The following is a 24,070-nucleotide window of genomic DNA, read 5'->3' on the forward strand; positions in this document are numbered from 1 at the left end:
TGTAGAAGTGGGTCTTGAGCTGAGCTTTAAAAATGTCTTTAAAAAGTGTAAAATATGTCATTACAACGACATCAAGGCCTGTGAAAACACATTTTAGTCGACTAAATCAACTGTAGATTTAGTCGACTAAAATCGTATGACATTTAGTCGACTAAAACTAGACTAAACACTAGAACATTCCAGGTGACTAAAATGTGACTAAAACTAAGTGAAAACTAGTCAAGAGACTATGACTAAAACTAAAATAGAAATTTGCTGCCAAAAACAACACTGCTCTGGTGGTGGTAATGGTAAATAAAGTAACCTCGCCTCACCAGTCTTTCCACCTCGGAAGGTGGTGGTGAAAATAATATTCTATGGTGAAAACAACGTGACGTCACTCCACAATAGCCTGGTGGCTGCTGGGAGAGCAGCTCGCGCTGTGGGAGCACGCAGCAGACATTTTGGATTTAAAGGGGCTGAGGCAGCTGTCAGTCCGCTAGCTCGCGGTAAGTGAGATTTAATTAACACGAATATAACCACCCGTTTCAACGATATATCTGAGCGTGTCGCTTCCATGTGGCGTAGGTTCGTTATTATCTCTAGACGTTTTTGGGGAGAGTTGGTTTGAAGAACGATGGCAACGCGGCACTATTTTGGGGAGTGGTTGTAATGCTAACTGTAGGCTAATGCTAGCTGAAGCTGACGAGACCGCAAAAAAAAAAAAAAAAGACCAGCAACAAGCTGTTTGGTTTGTTTCGTAGGAGGCAGGCACTGACTGAGCAGTCTGTTCTGGGTGTGTAGGGTTTTACGCCCAACATCCGAGAACAATAAATTATGTCGGGGCTAGTAACACTGACTGGGAAATCTGATGTCAAATGTATCATGTATTTGTGTGCTGATAAGCAAGCGGTCCTTTCTTAATAATGGAGGTGAATGCAGACAGACATATTCGTGACTGTTGTTTTGTTTGAAGCCAGACGCCAAAATCAACACCTAGTTTAAATTGATCTCCTTTTATTCAATCTGCCTTCTGTTCATTATTGCAAGTCAACATATGGTGCAGCAGAGCCATTTGCACTCGTAACAAATACTATATAATATTAATATCAAATATATTCCTTGTGTTCTAGATTAGAATGTACTTGATTTATCAACACTTGAAACAAGGCAAGATGCTCTGATAAAACGGATAGAAAATACTTCAAAAGAGGCATTAGCGACTATAATTACAGTAGGCTACACACGCCTAAGGCAGAGAGATGCTGCATTTGATAATATTTCCCCTTGCACCTTCCTTGGGCATGCTGATTCAACAGTCATATTTGTGATGAACTCTAGCAGCTGGTTTTTATGGGGAGGATGATTCATGATTTGGTACAGTAGTCACTGGCACTTCCCCCAGAGTTGTCCCTGGTGTCCTACCACACCCTCCCGGGTTTGGCTGGCACTTTGTGCCCGGGACAGGGGAATGAATGGGTACACAGGAAACACAGAAGATACATTGACCTGAGTGACAGGAAATGCATATTGCAGAGTGATGGCACAGAGGTCAGCTTCTGCCTTTTGTTGATGCAATGCAGTCCTAGCTGTTCTGAACGCACAGGCCAGGATCATTGCTTTATATATATAGCCTAATAACATTGCACCACACCCTGTCTTAAATCTTTCTGCCTAAGGTCTTGATCTGGTGTAGAGCTGCAGATCTGGTTATTCATCATTTATATCTAAACTATCTCATGAATTTCCAGAGCAGTTTTTTTCTTTCTGTATCTACTAATTCAATAGCCATGGTTTAATATTAGAGTATATTATGTGCTGAAACAAAGGACGGTAAAGGGTAAAACATTATTATTATTGGAAACTGTAAGCAAGCCATAGCAACTGCAGAGAGAGAAAAAATGGCTTCTTGTTTTATCATCTAATAATTCATGAGCACATGAGTTCTGTTCTTCCCTGAGGACAGCAGCCCCTCAGTCTTGTAGAACTAGCTGCAGTAAGCGATTGCACTTGCCAACAGCAAGTGCACCACACCACAGTACACCGGCTGTTTTTTGGGGGGGTAACTCAGTTCATCCCCTGTCCTTTCATATCAGGACCGCAGAGAGGCGGGTGTTTTGTTTTAGGAGGATGATGATGATGTGGTAGACGGTGTGTGTTAGGTTGGTTAACCCATTCTGAATGGAACCCCTTTTGGTGTTTTAAGCATTACGATTTACTTTAGCTATTGAAAAATAGAAGATCTACAAGCTTGTAGGTCTGCCATTTTTGAAAAATCTTAAAAATGTGGTGCAAATCTTTGATTGTATATTCGAGCGAACGTTTTTAACTTACTCTTTGCTTCTGAGGGGTTCCTGGAATAACATATTTTCAGATGGGGGGTCGGTGGCCAATTACATGTATATATATTTGGGGTCCTTGACATGAAAATGTTTGAGAACCACTGACATAGAAACATAGGGTTTTTCAGAAAACTGTCACGATTTAGAAGGCATTTGTAGAATCGTCCTCAGGTCTAAATGGGTTATTTTCAGTGACGGATATTGATGCTGATATTAGCCTAAAAAACTACAGTGCAGTCATTAAGCCTCTATAATGTGTGGGTCAGTCAGATGGATGCTAATGAAGTCTGGGCCTTAGTTTAGTAGCCTGGAGGGGACAGGCTGAGATGAGCTGGGGTGCTGCTGGTGACATACTGCTCAGAGGAGGGGTGAATCCATGAAGGTCATTCTACCAAATTATCTCAGATAATTTCCCATGCGGTATTATTTATAATGTGTGTGTGTCGCTGCCTGCCTGCATCCTCCTTTTGATGCATCACTGTCCGGGTGTTAACTTATTATAGGCAAGTGGGGAGATGGGCTGCAGTGTTTTAGGTGTGATTGTACTGTGTTTGGATCATGGTATTTAATTATTTCTTCATAAAATACATACATAAATACATCAAACCGTACCAGGAAAACAAATATGTAGGGGTTGGAGGAACCTGTAATATAAGTGCAGATGTCCCACCTCTTCCGGATGTTTTGTGACACCCATCAAATCCCACAGAAGTGGAACAATTCCTTTTGTTTATCATGATTTACAGACATAGTTCATCCTTTCTGATTGGCTCCTGGGATCTGATTTGGGCTTTTGGAATCCTGGGATCTGAAGTGGGCTTTTGTAACACATTATAATAACACATTTACGTATATGCTATCTTAGGATGGATTTTCCCTTTTGAGAAAAAAGTCATCGATGTGACATTGTGACTAGCCCTCACGTGTGTGATTTTTTTTACTTTACCATGTTGTCAGATACTGGCTACAGGCTTAGTTACATTGCATACATAATTCCCCAGAGTTATTATGCTTGCCTTGAGCACCGCCACCTAGCCATGTAATGTGTACTATGAGTCAGTGAGGTGTTTACGATAAGTATGATACAGTGTGTCATCATCTCTGGAATGGAACATTGTAATATTCTAGCTGGGCCTGACAAGAGTAGTTGACTTTTTCAGGAGTAGAATTTTGAGTATGGTTTAGGCATTTGGGGCTTACAGCAAATGTTATGTTAGGATAAGGCGGCCTGGGAATGAATGTCGGTCAATTCCAATGGAATACCTTCACAAATACCTCACAAGACTGTGGGTTTAACCTTTGGAACTGTTTTGTATACAGCAGGGCCTTGGTGGCTGGTGAAAACGCCTTTAGCCTCATTATGCTAGGCCTTTTGTGTCCCGATGGCAGTAGAAGCAGTGTCTAGATCTCCTCCCCCTCCCTCATCCAGCCTTTTCTCTCCTCCTTTGCCGGTGTGGGCGGGGCAGGTCCGTGATGTCTGCCCCTCTGAGATCAGGCTGGCTGGCAGTGGCTGCTCTGACTGAGCAAATCAAATAGGAAGGTCATCCAGTCGGCAACTGCTCTGGTCTCCTGCCTCTGTCTGCAGACTCTGCACTCACTCATCCCCCAGTCCTGTCGCCGCATCAACCTGTCCGTTTCATTCTGAATGGGTTGTTCCATATCAACTTAAGGACCGTCTCTTTCCCTACGGACTAGCAAAGCCTTTTTCTAAACGATGCTATTTGCCGGGGTGTAGTTAGTAGAGCTATTGCTGAGTTGTCATTTCATCAGTCTTTCTTCTGTGCCAAACGATGTGGATCTGATCCGCCTCAGGAACTGAGGTTAGTTTTGTGGTCCAGCAAGCAGCAGCAAGTAGCTGAAAACGCAGCTAGCATGAATGATGTATGAGTTGCTTGAGGAGGTACCGCATAGGTTGTGTAAGAATTGAGGTATTCTCAGGGAGACTACCTCTATTATTGTTCAGGATTGAAACTTGGATTTTGATGAGTTATAATTATTGGGGTGCATAGTATACTTAGTTTAGACTAGTCATTGGTTAGACATGGGTTAAGGTTAGGTTTAGGTGTGCTGCCCTGTGGGAGGTTAGGCTTATGGTGAGGGTTTGAGATATGTTGTAGTTGTAGGACTAATGACTGGTCTAACCAATGACTAGTCTAAACCAAAAACTAATGTTCCTCTGTATTATTAAATCAATAGTACCCATGTCACAGACTGTTTACCATCATGTCACAGATACAACCGTCTACGTGTCGCAGATAAAACTGTCTTTTGCACTACTGCCATGTGGGGAGATGACTAAGTAGGTTTAACAACACTTTCTACTAGCTTTGTAGCTGCTTGATGCCAGTTCAAGATTATTTGCTTTTTGTAGCCAGAGACAATGCTACAGTTCTCTCTTGTCAGATGTATCCTTGTATCTTCATGTTGCTGGCTTCTGAGTGTTAAAGCAGGATTATTTTAGATGTTTCTTTGTGTACACTATATGAATTACAAATTAAGCATTTCTATTTCTATGTCTGTCTTATTTTGATGTGTTAACTTAATTTTTAGTTTAATCAATTCATTTTGTACACAAAAAGACTGGTCATTGTGAGAAAACATGACCAGTAGTTTGAAGACAGTCTGTGATGCATAGTCAGTCGTCAGTGTCACAGGCTCACAGCGCACACATACTGTTACTTTTATATTTGTTTATGCAAATTACAAAGCCCAGGCTACCTATTTCCATCCTGAGCGATATGAAAGGCTCCTTTTATAAGCACCTGTATGCTGCACCATTGATGTAGCAGTTTGTATGAAGTCTGAACCAGTCTTTTATAAGCACCTGTATGTATGCTGCACCGTTGAAGTAGCAGTTTGTATGAAGTCGAAACGAGTCTTTTCATCCTCAGTGGTGTTAAATCCCTGAGACCCAGTATGTCTGTTGTTTCTGTGTTGCAGTAATAACCCTTCTAAATAGTTTGTGACGGATTTCATCTGTATTTCAGAGAGCTCATGTTTACACAGAATGATGAACTCAGACTTCTTCAGTGCCATGGCTTCTCAAGATGAAAGCTCTTCTTCCTGTGTTTTGTGTATCTTAGATGTTCTGAGAAGGTCTTGAGCTGTTGCTTAAGGCCACTTTTGCTCCAAGTAGGGATTGGGGATTGTTCATTTGTATTATTTATCAATCCAGGTCCTTATCGATCCCACCATAAATAAATATGTTCCCCTCTCTGTGGAGAAGGCGAGACAAACAATACATTCTTAACGGAACTGCATTTTATTTATTAACTTAAATGAACGAAGTTGGTGAATGTTAAATATATTTTAGCAGCGGCAGCCTATCGTTAAAATAAACACAACTCATTACTAGGCCCTCCAAATATTCTATTAGTTTGCCAAATATATTACATTTTGGAGAAACTGATTGTTTCATGTTTCATTAAGTATGTTTACTCTCCATTGAGCTATATACAGTATGGGTACTCTACTGTCACTTTAGGTTTAAATCAAGAGGTCGCAGATGTGATGATTAGTGTCATTGGTAGGCAACTGAAACAGATCTACAGTACAAATTAATATTTCACATCGTGATCGCACATGTTTAACGTTATTGGCTTGTTTTTTATAACACTGTCATACTATTACTAATCCTACTACTTATGTGCAACACTGAGGTGGAGTAGCGTTTGATATTGACGTGGTTTTCAACTTGAAAAACTTGATTCCACACACCAATGCAACTCCTTGCAACATGCCATCACAACTAGTCGCAAGGAGTTGCATGTTGCGAGGATTTGCATGGTGACCATTTGGTGTGGTTGGGGCTTTAGGACTCCCAAAATTGGCTTTTCTTTTGTACCGTTCACTGTATCAACTCTGATCTTGGAGTAGTTCCCAACCCACCTGTTATAGCTTAGATCTCCTCTTAGATAGGCCTTTTGTAAGTTTTGTTGGCTATTGTTGTTCTGTTCTTAAGATACAAAACACCAAGCAAGCTTTGCCAATGCCAGCTACTTTGATTGTTGCTGAGATGAGTTGCTCAAGTGCTCGTTGGTGTGGCTGGTTGTTGTTAGTGTGCAAGAATTGGTACATTTACAAAATGGAACAGGTTATTGTAAGGAGAGACAAAGGGAGTATTGGGAATAATATTGGGGGGGGGGGGGGGGGGGGGGGCTTACGTAGAACGATGGAAGTAACGATAGAAGTCGGAGATCTATACATGATCTCCAACTTCCTCCAACGGGTATTGCATAGCCACCCGTGTCAGAGTACCCGTTCCACCCATCTGTCTGTGTCGCTCTGCGTCCCTTTATTCCTATATGGAGTTCTGTGTCAGGCATGACCAAATATGCAGTTTTGTGATCCAGTCCAGCTCCATATATGGAGCCTGGGCATGGGGCCTTGTCCAGAGCCCGGGCAGAGGCCTTTTTTGGCGGTGCTGGACAACTGTGGGTCCGACCGACTCGACACCGGGCACTGCACTCTCTGTGTGGGTGTGGAACGCGTGTGTCGAATTTGAAGTCGGTGAACGGTTCTTGGGTTACGTGGATTTTACAACCGTACACACACGTACAAACAGAGACAGCGTGCATAGATGGATAGAAGATGTGCAAGCATATCATGTAAAACATGTTTACCAGATTGACACTGAGTTTGATGTTTGCCTTCATGCCTTTCCAATTATTGGATTTGCTTCTGTGACTTGACTTGTCTGTCCTGAATGTAGTCTACAGAAGATTCAGCATGCTACAGTACGTGGTACTCTCATACAGTGAATCACTACTAGGTACTGCCTGCTCATTCAGACTACAAATAAGCATCTGTGTGTAGACCATGCACAACATTATGTGTTCTGAAGGCATGGAAAATGTAGCAAAGGACACGCGCAACTAGACTTAAACTAATGAGTGTAAGCCTTCTCTTATGTTTCTTCTTCCCTCTTCGATAGAGCCTTTGTTTCCACAGAGCTGGTGCATCACCTACTGTATATTATATTTGGACAATGATATATATTCAACGTCACATAGTGGCTTTGCTCCGTACCCTTTGAAGAAGCCTGGTTAGCCATAGCTAAATGTGTATTTAAGTGCCATGCTGCTGCCATCTGGTTATATAGTGTATTATTATTATTAATGTTTTTTTACCAACTTAAATATGTTTGGCTCTGTTATTGTATAGCTTTTATTTTGAAAACTGTGAGAAACAGGAAGTAGATGAGTAGAGTACTTTTTGCGCGGTCTTTCTTTGCAACAGAGAGCCATGCATGGAAACGACAGCAAGGGAACACTCCTGTGTTCAGAATGAAAGGTTTATTTTGTTCAAGCACCTGGCTGAGGGCAACAAGGTACTGTTTATTATTGTGTTGCTTTGTATTGTATGCAATATCTTTTGCCTCTGTGCATTTGTGTTACTAATTTACTCTGAAGACGTGATTCTGCCATTCTATTATGGACCTTTTTTGTGAAGCCTCTGTAACGTTGATAAATAATAAAATAAATGCTTGGGTTTAGATAGGTAATTCATATTACAGTAACAGTTGATGGATTAAAAGCTACATTTCATGTTTACCAAAATTAGAATGTGTTTTACAAATAACCTTAGCCTACTTGTTTGTTAAAGATTCAGTACGGATAAAGTAATTTACATTTCCTTATTATTGGTTCAAAGGGATATAGGATTCAAGAAGAGGAAGTAGTAGTTACTAACCCATTTAGGCCTGATGTCGAAATTTAAAAAAAACGTCTTCTAAATTCTGACAGTTTTCTGAAAAACCTCATGTTTCTGTATCAGTGATGCTCCATATTTCATGTCAAGAACCCCAAAAATGTAATATGCCTCCGACCCCCATCTGAAAATATGTTATTCCGGCAGGAACCCCTCAGAAGCAAAAACGTTCGCTGTGAAAGAATATATATTCAAAGATTTGTGCCGCTTTTTCAAAAATGGCAGCCGCGCTATGAGCTATTTTTCAATAGCTAAAGTATAACATAATGCTTAAAACACCAAAAGGGGTTCCCTCCCAGAATGGGCTAAATAACTGATGAAAGATTCTCAATGTCCATTGTGGGTCATAATGTATATTGTATGTATGTACTCATATATGACTTTGTAAGCATAGCGGTGCTGTTTAACAGCTTAAACATAGTTTATACCTGCACTGCAGCAATATCATGGTGACTGACTTGCAGCGTTCTGTGCCCTCCCATGAGGTGTCTTAAATTTAGCTGCTTTTGTTGTAGATGAAAAGTTGACTATTCACTCTCTCTTTGAGATAAAATTGTGAAGTGTCTCATGTCATATTTTATCATGTTTATTTTTTGCAATGCTGCTGATTTTGAGGCTCTAAACCCATTCTGGGCGGGAATCCCTTTTGGTGTTTTAACTAAAGCATTATGTTATACTTAAGCTATTGAAAAATAGCAGATCTACAAGCTCATAGCGCGCCACCGAGTGTCGCGCTATGAGCTTGTAGGTCTGCTATTTTTGAAAAATCGTAAAAATGCAGCACAAATATTTGAATATATATTTATTTCAGAGCCAACGTTTATTTATTTATTTCAACGTCAGGCCTAAATGGTCTACGGTGCTTCTGGTTCTTCCTGGTGAATCATAAGCGACAATAACATAAATATAACATCACTTACATTTTGAGTTATGAGGTTTCATCATCCATCATCAGCAACACAACACGCCCTACGGCTCTAGACCCTATGTTGGATCTTCCCAGATCTGGTCCATAGGGTTATGTACTGTATGTTACCTGACACTCCTATTGATCAACTGTGCCCCCAATGCCCCTTCCAAAGCCTCCTGCTCTGAGAAATGCACAGGCTCTAAGTCATCTTGATTAGATTCAGCAATTTCCACACAGCCTGACTGAGATGTAGCTGTCCATTAATTGACCGCAGTGGCTGACGGCATGTCCTGCTCTGTGTGTTCACGGGGCCCGCCATCATCGGGTGGTGGTGGCTCAGGGGTAGAGTGCCTGGATGGTAACCGTAAGGTTGCCAGTTCGAACCCGGGCTCCCCCAGAGTTACTGTCGAAGTGTCCTTGAGCAAGACACTGAACCCCTAATTGCTCCCGATGTGCTAGTTGGTGCCTTGCATGGTTTCCGCTGCCATCGGTGTATGAATGTGTGTGTGAATGGGTGAATGTAATGCACAATCTCTGTAAAGCGCCTTGGATAAAAGGCGCTATATCAATGCACCATTTACCATTTATCATGTGGGAAGTATCATAAATTTCGCCTTTCCCCTGTCTGTGCCTAGAAAAGATCTGGGATTCCAAGGTGGAGCGTGTGTGTGACTGTGTGTGTGTAACATCAGAGGAAGAGATGGGATTACTTTTAGTATCAAACATGCACACTTTGTTTTGGTGCTAACAAGAGTAACGCCTTAAGGGTGTTTCCTCCATTATACAGTTAACAGTTGTAAGCTTTGTTATTGTTGTCGGGTATCAAATTAACCTGGAACCAACACACACACGCACACACACACACACACACACACACACACGGGCAAATGTAAGCTGTTTTATTTGAGAGACTACTTGTGCCAGTTGAGCTACTAAGCTTTAGTTGGCTATTTGGTTAATCTGCTTAAACAATTTGATGCCCTAATGTGTGGCTACATCTAACCAGTCAGTCATCATTATATTGTCGGAAGTTACAGTATGGAAAAAAGGCGTATTGTTTTAGGTCGTCTATAAAAAGTGGTAAGTGGCCAGTGAGCCACTTCCATGGTCTACGTATGTCCAAATTAAATTAAAATGCTGTGCTTAGATGGAGGGCTGGTCGCAGTTATTTGACCTTTAAACATTTGCTTCTAGATACGCACATGCATATAGTTAAATAACCACGGTTATCATCAATATCATATAACCTCCAGTTTATCACAGATTATGTACTTTTGTTTCTGGTTGTTAGTTTTCTTTGTCAATGTTAGTTAACCCATTCTAGACGGGATCCCCTTTTGGTGTTTTAACTAAGCATTATGTTATACTTTAGCTATTGAAAAATAGCAGATCTACAAGCTGCGCTACGAGCTTGTAGGTCTGCTATGAAAAATCGTAAAAATGCGTCACAAATCTTTGAAGATATATTCTTTCAGAGCGAACATTTTTTTTATTTCAACATCAGGCCTAAATGGGTTGACTGAGGGTGTTCCATGTTAATTCTGTAGCTTTTCGAGGCATTTTCTCACTAATATGTCTCTGCGTTGTGCGAGAACAGCAGATGAACGGATAGCATGGTTTATCCGGGGAGTGGCTCACCAGTACATTTCCCTCTTGGCAGATGGATCTCTCAGCTGGTGTTTCATCCCTTCCACACTCTGAACCCATTCTGACCTGAGATCAGATTCTAAAAATGTCTGTTTGAAAATGACAGTTTTCTGAAAAAGCTATGTTTCTATTTCTATTCTGTTTCGATTTTTCAAAAATAGCAGACCTACAAGCTCGTAGTGCGCCACTCGGTGGCGTGCTATGAGCTTGTAGATCTGCTATTTTTACATAGCTAAAGCATAACGTAATGCTAACACCAAAAGGGGTTCCTGCCTAAAATGGGTTAAACGGACCAACGCAGCAGACACATAAATGCGTTGGCTCTGGTTTCTGCCGGTCTGTTTCCCAGTAGAAGGGACCGGTAGAGCTATATTTTGTGGACCACAGACATTTATTTCTGTGATGTAATCCACAATGACGTGTCCCAGTGAGTCATAGGCTATGTCCAGAGTGTTTGGTACTGTCTGATTTGCAGGCAGCACACGCTTTTTCCTCCAAACGAGTCACGATTATATTTTCTTTAACCGGATGCTGTATTATTTCTGTCCAGACGAGTGACTCTGCCATGTTATTACTTATTTACGCTCCCCTGTAATTGTCTCCTTGGACTGTACAGTGTATTGGGCATACAGTAGTCTCGAATAGCCTAGACTTACTACTCCACAATCTCTGAATGCTTGAGTCTGGAACTACACCTACACGCACTCCGAGCAAGGAAGCTGCCATTTCTGTTCACAGAAATATTTGCATACATTTTTATTTTTTTCCATTTCTGCTGAGCAGCAAGCTATATATGCGTAGATCATTTCGATTGATATTAGGATAAATTTGCACGACTGTAAAGACGTTGGGGCAGATGCTTCTCTTCCGCTTTATGGCTTGCTCATGATCAGAGCTTCCGTTCTCCAGACTGTATGACGGAAGCATTTGAAATACAGTTTCAAATACAGTAACATACAGTAGCAGTACAAGGACTCCTTGTAACTGGTATAGCGACCCTTAGACCACAAAGCCACAGTTCCACAAGTCAAGAGTGTCACTTTCTTCTCTTGGCGTGCATGCAGCAGATATTCCATGTGATGTGTGCTCCAAACACACACGTTCTCTTTGTCACAATGTTTGAAGCACATTTGACACATGTAATTGTGTTAATTTTGTTGACTGTCTAAGACTAAATACTAAGATTTCTATATTTAGTCGACTAAAACTAGACTAAGGCTATTCAGATGACTGAGACAGGACTAAAACTATATGGTGTGTTATCCAAAAGACTAAGACTAAAACAGAATTTGCTGTCATAAATGAACACCGACTCTAATCCTAATGGGAGAGAGAATGCTTGCATGCTATGTATTTAAATAACAAGTGTTACTAACCTGGAATTTGAATCCTTCCTTCCTCCTGCCATGGTAATAAAATGTGAATGTATTGTGAATTTATTTCCTTAGTAGTTAGTTTTATGGTTGTGAAGCAGAGACATTTCAGTATCGCTGTTGTCGGGGCTCAGTGTGAGTTCTCTGAAGCTTGTTTACATGTTGTTCTGTGAACAATGTCATGGATAGTTAGTTATATTATCCCATTTAAGCCTTACGTCGAATTTTCATCAATCATGAAAGTTTTCTGAAAAACATCATGTTTCTATATCAGTGGTTCTCAAACAGTTTCATGTCAAGGACCCCCAAAAATATATGCATTTGGCCACAGACTCCCATCTGAAAATATGTTGTTGTTATGTTGTTGTTCCAGGGACCCCCCCCAAGAAGCCACTCGGTGGCACGCTATGAGCTTGTAGATCTGCTATTTTTCAATAGCTAAAGTAAAACATAATAACACCAAAAGGGGTTCCCGGCTTCCCGCAAAAATGGGTTATAGGCCAGTGCATAGTGTCTCCTATAGTATCGCCAGACAGTGTAAAGCCTGAGCAGAACATGAGTATTATGGACCAAAAATAGCTGCAGATCTACAATCTCGCAGCTCCTCATGCTGTGCGACAGTGCGACGAACAGTTGCAACTAAGTATAACTCGGGTTTAAGGAATTCTGATGAAATTGAAGCCAGGGGGATGTCAGAGGGTTTACACTGGCAGTTTGAACAAAGAAAGTAACCGAACCGAAGAGATGCGGTGGTGTTGTGACAGATGTGCCTCTATGCACAAATAGTACACAACTCTGCTGGGTTCTTTGGTAATGTATGCAGCGGCGGTACACATCCTGCACGCTCGGAAGCAGCTCATGAAAATCAAATTTTCTCAGACGGTTGCTTTCATGTGAGAGAGGGAGAGCGTGTTTCTCCAGCTCAGTCTGAACACTTTTCTTCACAGAATGCCTGCTATGAGCTAGGCAACTCCTAGCCTCGGTAGTTGAGAGATACGCAGGCTCAAAATGAAAAGCCTGGGAAATCCTTAGAGTATATATTAAAACCCATTTAGGCCTGACGTCGAAATAAAAAAACATTCGCTCTGAAAGAATATATATATATATATTCAATGATTTGTGCCACATTTTTAAGTCGGCTCTTCGGTGCTACTGAAAATTTCTGACGAGCCGAAATCATTTCGGCACTACAGCGCAGAAACAGCGGTAAAATAGGAGTATGAATCGGCCCTAAGGGGGAAACCCATTGTAAAAGTTGGCATTAGGAGGAAGTGGCAGTCAACTTGTATTTCACTAACCAATAACGGTCCACATTTCACCATCATTTTCTTTCTTTGTTTCCTTCCAGGTTTCCCTTGAGCTGGATGTACCAGAATATGTCCACGATGGTTTACCCGCGGGAAGAGAAACTGGAGAAGCTCTCCCAGGAGGAAATCATCTCCAACACCAAGCTGGTCATCCAGGGCCTGGAGGCGCTGAAGAACGAGCACAACTCCATCCTCCACAGCCTGCTGGAGACCATCAAGTGCCTGAAGAAGGATGAGGAGGCCAACCTGGTGCACGAGAAGTCCAACCTGCTGCGCAAGTCGGTGGAGATGATCGAGTTGGGCCTGGGCGAGGCACAGGTGAGAACCGGCGTTATGGTCGCGTCACAGTTTTAGTAGTAGAAATGCATATGTGCATCGTGTTGTTTTTCCCAAGAAGACAAAGAAAGGGTGGGGTGCATACTTAGTTTAGACTAGTCATTGGTTAGACATGGGTTAAGGTTAGGTTTAGGTGTGCTGCCCCGTGGGAGGTGAGGGTTTGAGATAGGTTGTAGTTGTAAGACTAATGACTGGTCTAACCAAATGACTAGTCTAAACTAGTCTAAGGAGATCAAGGCAGAAAAGAAGAAAGTTTGAGTGCTTTAACCACAAAGAAGTTAAAAGGGTTTCACATTATTTAGAAGCTTATTTCACAAACGGCACACTTGTAAGTTCTCTCTTAGCTTATTTTCGGGTGTGATACGGACCACTATGTAGAGGACTAGAGGTGTTGAGGCTAATCTTTATTTTTTTTTTCCAATGTATTTTTATTGAGGCTCTGAAATTTCACAGCTGAACAATCGCAATTCAATGTCAACCACACATTTTTCTGTTTTAAACACAACATAGGAAAACAAGTACCACAATAAGGACATTACAATGCACAGACAAAAAACTAAATACAAAAACAAGACAAAACGAGTACACCACAGTCTAGTCTCAGTGCATTTCGCTCAACAAAAAATGGTCATGTTGACAATATGTCATGTTTGAGCGAGACACTGTGCAACAAAGTACAAATGAGGTTTTTAGTCCAGAGCCCTGAGAGGATATTGTTGTTTCTTCATAATTTCCTCATTCTATATTGAGCTTAGAACAGTGATCATGATTCACTCGGTTTCAACTCTGTTTCCTCAACTCTTTTGTCCTTTTCTTCCTAAACGCTTTGCCTCTCGGGCACCACCGTCATCTGCTCCTGCTATTTCATTATCGATGTCTCTCTTAACCCATTCTGGGCGGGAACCCCTTTTGGTGTTAGCATTATATTATGCTTTAGCTATTGAAAAATAGATCTACAAGTGGTGCGCTACGAGCTTGTAGGTCTGCTATTTTTTTGGAAAAATCTAAGAACGACTGACATAGAAACATAGCTTTTTCAGAAAACTGTCAGGATGTAGAAGACATTTTTAGAATCTGATCTCCGGTCAAAATGGGCTAACGCTGAGCGACCCGTCCCCCTCCCCCTCCTCCCCCTCCCCCTCCTCCTCCCAGGTGATGATGGCCCTGTCCAACCACCTGAACGCCGTGGAGTCGGAGAAACAGAAGCTGCGTGCCCAGGTGAGGAGGCTGTGCCAGGAGAACCAGTGGTTGAGAGACGAGCTGGCCAACACGCAGCAGAAGCTGCAGAAGAGCGAGCAGAGCGTGGCCCAGCTGGAGGAGGAGAAGAAGCACCTGGAGTTCATGAACCAGCTGAAGAAGTACGACGAGGACGTCTCGCCCACAGTGAGTGTTGTCTTCATGATATAACCCAGGCCTGACGTCGAAATTAAAATAAATGTCTTCTAGATTATGACTTTTTTAGTGGTGCAACCACTCCAAGGAACAGCAATGTCCATGTTCACCTATGCCTGTGTTCACCTATGTGTGTCTGTGTTGGTTAATGAGCACCAGTATATGACTATGAGTACCAGTAGGGGCGCTGTTGTGCCAGAAACGGAGAGAGGTATAGTGCTGCACTGTTGCCTGCTAATGAGAGAGAGAGAGAGAGAGAGAGAGGTGGGGGGGAGTTGTACCACTCAGTTCACACGGTGTGATTTTCATTAAACCTCATGTTTCTGTATCAGTGGTGCTCAATATTTCATGTCAAGGACCACAAACATATGTAATTGTCCACCGACCCCCCCCCCCCCCATCTGAAAATATGTTGTTCCAGGAACCCCTCAGAAGCAAAGATTTGAGTTAAAAACGTTCACATTTTCAAGATTTTTCAAAAATAGCAGACTTACAAGCTCGTAGCGCCATGCTACGAGCTTGTAGGTCTGCTATTTTTCAATAGCTAAAGTATAACATAATGCTTAAAACACCAAAAAGGGTGTGAATAAACAATGCTTGTGTGAGTCACTCTATGCATTTCTTTAGGCATTTAATTTCAGTTTGAGTGCACTTTTCTGTGCAGTGCTTAGATTGCAGGTCTCCGCTGTAATGGGAGTCTTCAAAAAATATATAGTTGACTGATATTTTTTCTTTTTTCTCTGCTCTCGGAAAAGCTTTGTGTTTGAAATGGTTTGATTTCTGCGTTTTCAGATAACTTCCGTGTCGATAATACGGGAATGGGTTTTCACTTGATACTGGCAGGAGGTGATAACGTAGTTGTTTATTAACCAGTCCAAGGACAAACGGCTTTTTTTTTTATTATTAAAGTATAAATCAACTTGGAGCATTTCCAATCTACTGAGCATTGATTTGTTTCGCAGGGAGAGCAAACTGTAGTGGACAAAACGTATGCGTCTGTGATAAGCACAGCTAGTTACTTAGTTAGTTAGTTTATTTATCTCGGTCATGTAACTCATGTTTAGCCCATTTAGACCGAGGACGATCCTACAAATGTCTTCTAAATCCTGACAGTTTTCTGAAAAAACAATGTTTCTATGTCAGTCGTGCTCAACCTTTTTCATGTCAAGGACCCCCAAGATTATATGTAATTCCCCCGGAAGCAAAAATTGTAGTTAAAATCTTTCGTGATATATATAGCCGTGCGAGTGCCGTGCACCGAGCTTGTAGATCTGCTATTTCTTCAATAGCTAAAGAATAAAATAATGCTTAAAACACCAAAAGGGGTTCCTGCCCAGAATGTTTTTTTTTATAAAGTATATTTATTGGTTTTAACAAAATGAAGGACAATAAACAGACATTACACAACAAGAACATAATAACAAACAAGAAAAGAAAAGAAAAGAAAAGAAAAGAAAAGAAAAGAAAAGAAAGAAAAACAGCTCGGGCACAACACTATTGTAAATAAAAAGATGGAATATACAAAGACATGGCAAGAACAATGAACCATAATGGCAATAAGTGGCTATTGATAGACTCCCATTCAGGAAATGCATACATACTGTGTGTATATATATTAAAAAGACAGACAATAGTCATCATAGGCACCAAATCATTACAGTGAGAGTAGACCCATGGATACTCCACAGGATGGCAACCCAGGATGGGTTTAAATCAGTGGTTCCCAAACCTTTTTGTGTCAAGGACGCCCAAATCAACATTTATTAGGCCATGGACCCCCCATTTGAAAACATATGCCAATGACCCCGATAAGGGAGGATTTCTATGGCTCTAGCAGTGTTTCCGAAACATATTAATTGAATGGACACCCAGTTTAACACGCATTATGCTACGGACCCCCCATTTAATGGCATTTCTATCTCTGGGACCACCAATTTATATTGTAAAATCACTGTTAATTTAACTCTGAGAGTGTACAAATGGACACGCTAGGGTCCATTTGCTTCCATTTGTACACTCTCTGAGTTACAGACCCATAAGGGTCCATTTGGTTGCAAATTATCATTTAGCTGGGTCCCCACTGGAACTCCCTCAAGTACCCCTGGGGGTCCCCGGACCCCACTTTGGGAACCACTGGTTTAAACACTGCTGGTTATAGCGAGAAGAGGAAATGGCCTGCGTGCGTACATAGTGTTCCAGGAATGAGCCTTGTTGTGGGCAGGTCATCATTGATCGGGTGTTGGAGATGACTATCTCCATGCTCTGACCTTCTCTGTAGTCACTGGAAGAGGATGTAATGGCTTCTATAGATGTATGCTTGACCGCTTACCTCAGCGGGAGCGCAAAGCTACGCAGGCCGTGGTCTTTACCCGGCAGCCCAATTAAGAGAATAATTGATTTAATTTACCGGTAGTACATACAGGTTTTCATCATCGTTATGTTTGTGTTGAGCAGTAGGGGTGGTTTCTTAGATGGTCAGAGAGATCGTCGTAATATACCACGTCTTGAGACATTACCTTTTTGTAGTAAATGTGACTTTTTACATTTTATTTTTACCATTTTATTTATTTTCTTGTTGTATTTGAGTGCATTAGTTACAAATTAGATGCAATGTTCTTATAACCAAAGAACCAAACAATGAAATTACACCTACATAAACATTTCCCAATAACAGATGTTTGATAGAAAGCATGTCTCATATTGCAGGTTGTTGACTCTTTGAATAATTTTTCTTTTTTTTTAAGAATAAAGATAGACTCCTGAGACACATGCTCAATTTACACAGCAGTTAAAATGATCAATAAGTACTACTATATCTAATTGAAGTGTGAAATGGCTGCTGTCTGAATATGGTCAATATATGTAGATGGTCCTTGGTTAGAAGGTCTAATGTTTGATTTGTGACGTGCTTCCTCAGCAGGAGGAGAAAGACGGGGAAACTCCCAAAGACTCCCTGGATGACCTGTTCCCCAACGACGAGGAGGAGCACGGACAAGGCAGTAAGAACCAGGAACACTCCATTACTATTTAGGCATTTAGCACGCAGACACCCTTAATCCAGAGCAATTTGCAGTGAGCAAGAACAACACATGGTAATACATCAAATGGACAAATACATAAAAAATAGTCATCAATAATCATAAGGAAGCTAAGAACCTAGCATCTGTCTAACTGTAGGAAAAAAAAGTACACTAAAGCTCTGAGTATACACTATAGAGTGTATGTCAACATCACGGTTCTCTTCACAGAAGATCTTGTGACTTTTATTTATCGTGCTTGGAAGAGTATAGTTTCAAAGTGAGAAATGTTGTCATCTATGACTAAATATACTGTCGATTTTGTCAACAAATAAAAACTAGACTAAAATGTTAGGAAGGGACTAGTGGACAAGAGATCCAGTATAAGTCTTTTTACACTTGGTTGCATGCTGAACTGCGACGCGTTGTGAGCTTGTAGATCGGCTATTATTTTTAAGTGTAAAAACGGTCATTACGACGGCATCAAGACCCGAGAAAATACATTTTAGTGTATTTTAGTAGATTTTAGTCGACTAAAATGTTATGATATTTAGTCGACTGAAACTAGACTTGACACTAAAACATTCCGGGTGACTAAGACTAAATGGAAGCTATTCATTCGACTATGACTGAAACTCTAATCCAACTCTAACCCACAGTGCAACACCAGCACAACAGTGCAGCGGTGGCCGCCGCCCAGCAGGGAGGGTACGAGATCCCGGCCCGCCTGAGGACCCTCCACAACCTGGTGATCCAGTACGCCTCCCAGGGCCGCTACGAGGTGGCCGTGCCGCTCTGCAAGCAGGCCCTGGAGGACCTGGAGAAGACCTCTGGACACGACCACCCGGACGTGGCCACCATGCTCAACATCCTGGCCCTGGTTTACAGGTCAGAACATCCCTCCCTCTCTCAGGCACATTAACTGCAGGGGCCATAAGCTAATCTTATCTTACATACCCGTTCTAACCCGTTCTAACCCTGTCTCTATCATGGTTTTTCTTGTCAGGGATCAGAACAAATACAAAGAGGCAGCCCACCTGCTCAACGACGCACTGTCCATCCGTGAGAAAACCCTGGGCAAAGACCACCCTGCCGTAAGTAGCCACCACCACCACACGATTCCCGTTTCGATTCAAAATCGATTCATAATTTCCAAAAATCGTTTTTTATTTTATTTAGATCTTTTTTTCTGGTTACAGTTACAGGAGTTTTCACTACATGGTGTTTGTGACATGAAATGTAAGCTTACCCTAATCACAGTAAACATCATGTCTTCAGTCATTTTCAAGTTACTGTAGTATAGTCACTTCAGTTGGCTGGAGTTGATTGTGATGAAATCCTATGTATTGATTGAATCGAGTATCATTTTGAATAGAATCTGGAATTTTCATTTTTGGATTGAGAATCGAGTTGAATTTTTGAATCGAATCGTGACCCCCAAGAATCGGAAATCTAATGGTGGGACAGCCAAAGATTCACAGCCCTAATCCGTAGTGTCGACTAGTGCAATGGGAATTAATCTTCTCACTATTAGTAAGTAAACAACATCAGGAAGAAGCAGGACTCAACCATCAGGATTCGAACTCCATTATTTTATTGTATATGTTATCACACCAGAGAGAGACTAGTGTGTCTCTCTCTAGAGCTTCCCTCCGAACTCCCCACACACATCCCCAACACATATTTTATACTTTCAGCAGTGTACAGAGTTTCAGGAGTAACAAGAGATGGTCATTCCTTAAATGGACTCTATTCTATAGTTAACTCACACAGTTTGAAATAGGTTTACATGAGTCGGCAGTCTCTAATGAGTTTGTCAGTGAGGAACAGGTGGTAATTAGCGTGTTAAGTATCATCTACTAGTAGGCTACATTCAATGAATCAATACCATAGTGTTTATATGCATTTTTTGCCACCAGACTAGACAACTGAAAAGAGCCAAGAGGCTTCTTGACTCAAAATTGCACAAGAACTGTCAACAAGGAAGCAATAACCGAGATGCCTCCTTTATCCTTCCTTCCCTGTCAGCCGGCCTGTATGGATCTCATCCTTCATTGGAGTATTAATATGGATTTTTGACCAGCCTTCCCCTCAGTCTTTACAGGCATAACAGTGATCAGTCACAGCTACTCCATTCCCCCTAGAGCCAAATCCATCCAAAACAAGTGACAGGAGCGTATGTTAAGACATGAAATCTTCCCTGAGTTTTGTCAAAACGATCAATAACAGATATGCGCTGTGGCGCCAGTGGACGACCAAAAGGAAGCAATTAAAGCACAGTTCTAGTCCCTGCAGCATTCTGGGCCCTCTTCTTTCTCCATATCATTATGCTCTGATCCCCGAGACGGCATCATGGGACAGAAAACACTGGCTACCACCGTGTCTCTTCATTCCAGTCCCGTTCCCATTTCTCCATTCAGGAAGACAAACTGCCAGAAATTAAATTGAATGAAAATATGGAAGAATTAAGGAAAGGGTGAAAGCACTGCTTGTAGCAATCCCAGCTGGTTGCGTTTGTTATTTTCCGTTTGTATTTCTTGACTGTCTTCTGTTAACATGCATACTTTGGGTCCAGGTTGCTCTGTCTTCTGTTAACATGCATACTTTGGGTCCAGGTTGCTCTGTCTTCTGTTAACATGCATACTTTGGGTCCAGGTTGCTGCTACCTTGAACAACTTGGCCGTGCTTTACGGAAAGAGGGGGAAGTACAAGGAGGCGGAGCCACTGTGTAAGCGGGCCCTGGAGATCAGAGAAAAGGTGAGCCATGTCCGTCCGTCCGTCCCCCCCCCCCCTACTGCAGCTACAGTATACGTTACTCCTATCTAGACCACATAGCATATTCCTATCTGCTGAACAAAGCTATCCACCATACTCCTATCTTGACGTAAAATCGGAGTACTTGACACAGTCATGCCATTATTGTGGTGATGAAGCAGTGAAAAATTATCTCTTTGTGATAGACATACTTAACTATTAAATATAGCTTCAGAGATGGCTACGTGTGTATCCACAGCAAAATGTGAAAATAGCAAATGCTAATACTCCTCACCTTTTTGAAGCGGTAGTCTTGAAATAGTTTTATTTTTGTAAATGTTGTGTGGGCAAACTGAACTGATGTACAAAAGGCATGGCCATGTAATGATTTGTATTGGTTAAGTGTTAAGTGACATTGGTATGTCACTGAGAGCTGTTTTTACACTTCTATAAAAAGGGGGCCGACCGAATTAGGTTCTTAAAATTGTCTGTAACGATCCTGCCGGCGGCTGTTCTGCGTCTGAGGGGAATTCTAGGGTTTAATTGAGAGCAAAAGAGATGCTAGGAGGAGCAGGGAGTGGCGAGGAGAGAGATGGGGGTGGATGAACTAAAGAGCTCGGCTTGATAAATGGTACAGGATCTATGCACCTCAAAGCCCTCTCCAGACCGTCCATTGATCAGTGGAGATTTCTTTAATCCCTCAGCCTTGAGTGCATGTACTGCAGACAGACTTCCTGCCTGATGAAAGCGGCATGGGGAGACGGGAGGCAAAGTGAAATACTCGCTATATCTGAAAACGACTGTCTGGTGTGATGTGTACACACACAGTCTGAACCATGGCTGTTTACATTTATTGTTACATTTGGATGGCCTTCTTTTTGAAAGTCACCAATGCATATGTTTGCATAATTCTTTTCATTTTACATGTCATCAATTCCACTCGGTGCCGCGCTATGAGCTTGTAGATCTGCTATTTCTCAATAGCTAAAGCATAATGTAATGCTTAACTGTGTGTGTGTGTGTGTGTGTGTGTGCTTCTCTACTCAGGTCCTGGGGAAGGACCACCCAGACGTGGCCAAGCAGCTGAACAACCTGGCTCTGCTGTGTCAGAACCAGGGCAAGTACGAGGAGGTGGAGTACTATTACTGCCGGGCCCTGGAGATCTACGAGTGCAGGCTGGGCCCGGATGACCCCAACGTGGCCAAGACCAAGAACAACCTGGTGAGATGCTGTTTATCTGCATTACTACCATATTATAGCCTCCACACAAGTCACTTTTATCCTCTTAAGGTTAGGTTTAGGTGTGCTGCCCCGTGGGAGGTTAGGTTTAGGGTTTGAGATAGGTTGTAGTTGTAGGACTAATGACTGGTCTAACCAATGACTATAGTCTAAACCAAAAAACTGTCTAAACTAAGTACTGCACCCGCAGTGAGGTCTCCTCTGTTGAACTATGATTTCTCTTTACCTATAGGCCAACCCTGTGTATGTATTCATCATTCATTTATGGAAAGCAGGATTCTTCCAAATTCTCCAACCACTTTGCTTTGCCACTATCAGTTATTTTAGCCTGAAAAGATTTTTCAGCTTTCAACATGGATGCCTGTATTTCTTATTTGACCTGTTTTGTTCAAGCCCCGAATGGCAGACGAGTCATCTTAGCGCTCAGAAAGATGTTCCAAGGTGTTTGCTCACATTGGCATGGTGGTGGGCATTGATGGAAGATTTTCAGAATTTAAATTGATCGATTGCCTCAAAAGGAGTTATATTAAGTGGGCAGAAGAAGAAAATAAAATGTTGCATACCAGAGATTAAAATAGGGTGCATTTTGCATCCCAAAACACAGTTCATAGTTAAGGGGCGCAATAAAATAACGACCTCTGCATCCACGGGATGCACTACTGTACTCGCCAGTACAGTAAAAATAATACACGTAAAAATAAATCACTTATTCTAGTTTCTTTTTGCTAGCTTTGGTTCTAATAATAATTTCTACTTCTGTTTTCTACATGAATTTAACCACATGATAACCAAATGAAATGGGAGTTAAATGCTGCAATTTGTAAAAATGTAAAAATATGACTCCTAACGTCGTTGAAGTCTCTCTAGTGGGACTCATAAAATGTCCCTGGCCCGGGACTCCTCTAAAAGACCATCCCTGCATCCCGGGACTCATTACATCGAAAAGCTATTTGCATCACTGCATACCATTGCTTGTTGCGTACAATGACAACACGACTTTGTCTGTTGACAAAATATCTCTGAAAGTGCTCTAAACATCTGTCTCCCATTCCACACTAATCTGACTAATGACAGAGACTCGAAGGAGACGTTACGGGTAGGCACAGTGGTACTACATAATTTGTCATGGGCCATAAAACTGGCCATGAGGAAGTCATATTGTTGAAGGATTGGCCCATTGTCCTCGTGGAGAGGACATTTCATTGGGCCTATTAAAAAAAGCAAAAATACAAAAGATCAAGTGCTTTTCTTCTCTCATTTGTTCCCCAGGCATCCTGCTTTCTCAAACAGGGGAAATACAAGGAGGCTGAGATTCTGTACAAAGAGATTTTGACCCGTGCCCACGAGAAAGAGTTTGGATCGGTTGATGGTAAGGCCTCGTAATGAACCCAGCATATTGAATGGCTGCACACAGCGATGGTTCATCGTGATGACATTGCCCTGGGTTTTATGAATGGAATGAAGGAATGATTGGCAAAAACTAAAAAGTCAAGGTGGAAGTAAAATGTCCCTCAAATCTAGAGGTGCTCCGATCAGGTTATTTCGGACTGATCACCGATAGTTTTTCTCTTGATCGGACGACCTTGTGCGTAAAGGGGCAATCTGAATATTTCCAAAATTATTAAATGTCAAAACCCACCCATCAACAACAAAGATGCTAAATTACATTATATCTGATTTGACTTTTATACCACTTTAATGGTATAAATTCTCCAGCTTGGGTAAATTGCTGATCAAGTCATTCGGAGTGCCGATCACCTCTCGGTGGCCGATTGATCAGAGCACCTCTACTCAAATCCATCTATTTGATTGTGATGCTGTAGCCCACTTCTTAAACCATATATACTTTATTGACTGCGGTTCCCCAGGGGTCTCTACTAAGGTCCCCCTCATTTTTTTCCCCCTCTTTGCCAATTCGTTAAGTTTGTTGAGCAGCTATTTTCCACTGAATGTTCTTCTGTTTTTGACAAATATTTGCCTAATATGACATTCCCAGAATAGGGACGCTAGGGTTCAGGTGGATAAGTGGACAGATTGCCTATGAAACGAAGAGTTAAGATTTATT

The 24,070-nt window shown here is 41.7% G+C and overlaps 1 protein-coding gene across 3 annotated transcripts in view; it reads left to right on the forward strand.

Annotated features, from left to right (window-relative positions):
* The first annotated feature begins 417 nt into the window (after positions 1–417).
* The window catches only part of klc1b (kinesin light chain 1b), a 37,687-nt gene continuing 14,034 nt past the window's right edge, over positions 418–24,070 (forward strand). For all 3 annotated transcript variants that reach the window (XR_014569882.1, XR_014569883.1, XM_083775474.1), the window contains exons 1-9: positions 418–488; positions 13,309–13,585; positions 14,756–14,986; positions 17,913–17,994; positions 18,672–18,900; positions 19,019–19,106; positions 20,668–20,769; positions 21,814–21,987; positions 23,275–23,374. Coding sequence is in view for 1 of the 3 variants with exons in the window: in XM_083775474.1 (XP_083631600.1) it covers positions 13,325–13,585; positions 14,756–14,986; positions 17,913–17,994; positions 18,672–18,900; positions 19,019–19,106; positions 20,668–20,769; positions 21,814–21,987; positions 23,275–23,374 (1,267 nt within the window). In the remaining 2 variants the exon portion in view is untranslated. The remainder of the gene's footprint in view (positions 489–13,308; positions 13,586–14,755; positions 14,987–17,912; positions 17,995–18,671; positions 18,901–19,018; positions 19,107–20,667; positions 20,770–21,813; positions 21,988–23,274; positions 23,375–24,070) is intronic.

The sequence above is a fragment of the Protomyctophum parallelum genome, assembly GCF_964188405.1.
Source record: "Protomyctophum parallelum genome assembly, chromosome: 10".
Classification (NCBI taxonomy): Eukaryota; Metazoa; Chordata; class Actinopteri; order Myctophiformes; family Myctophidae; genus Protomyctophum; species Protomyctophum parallelum.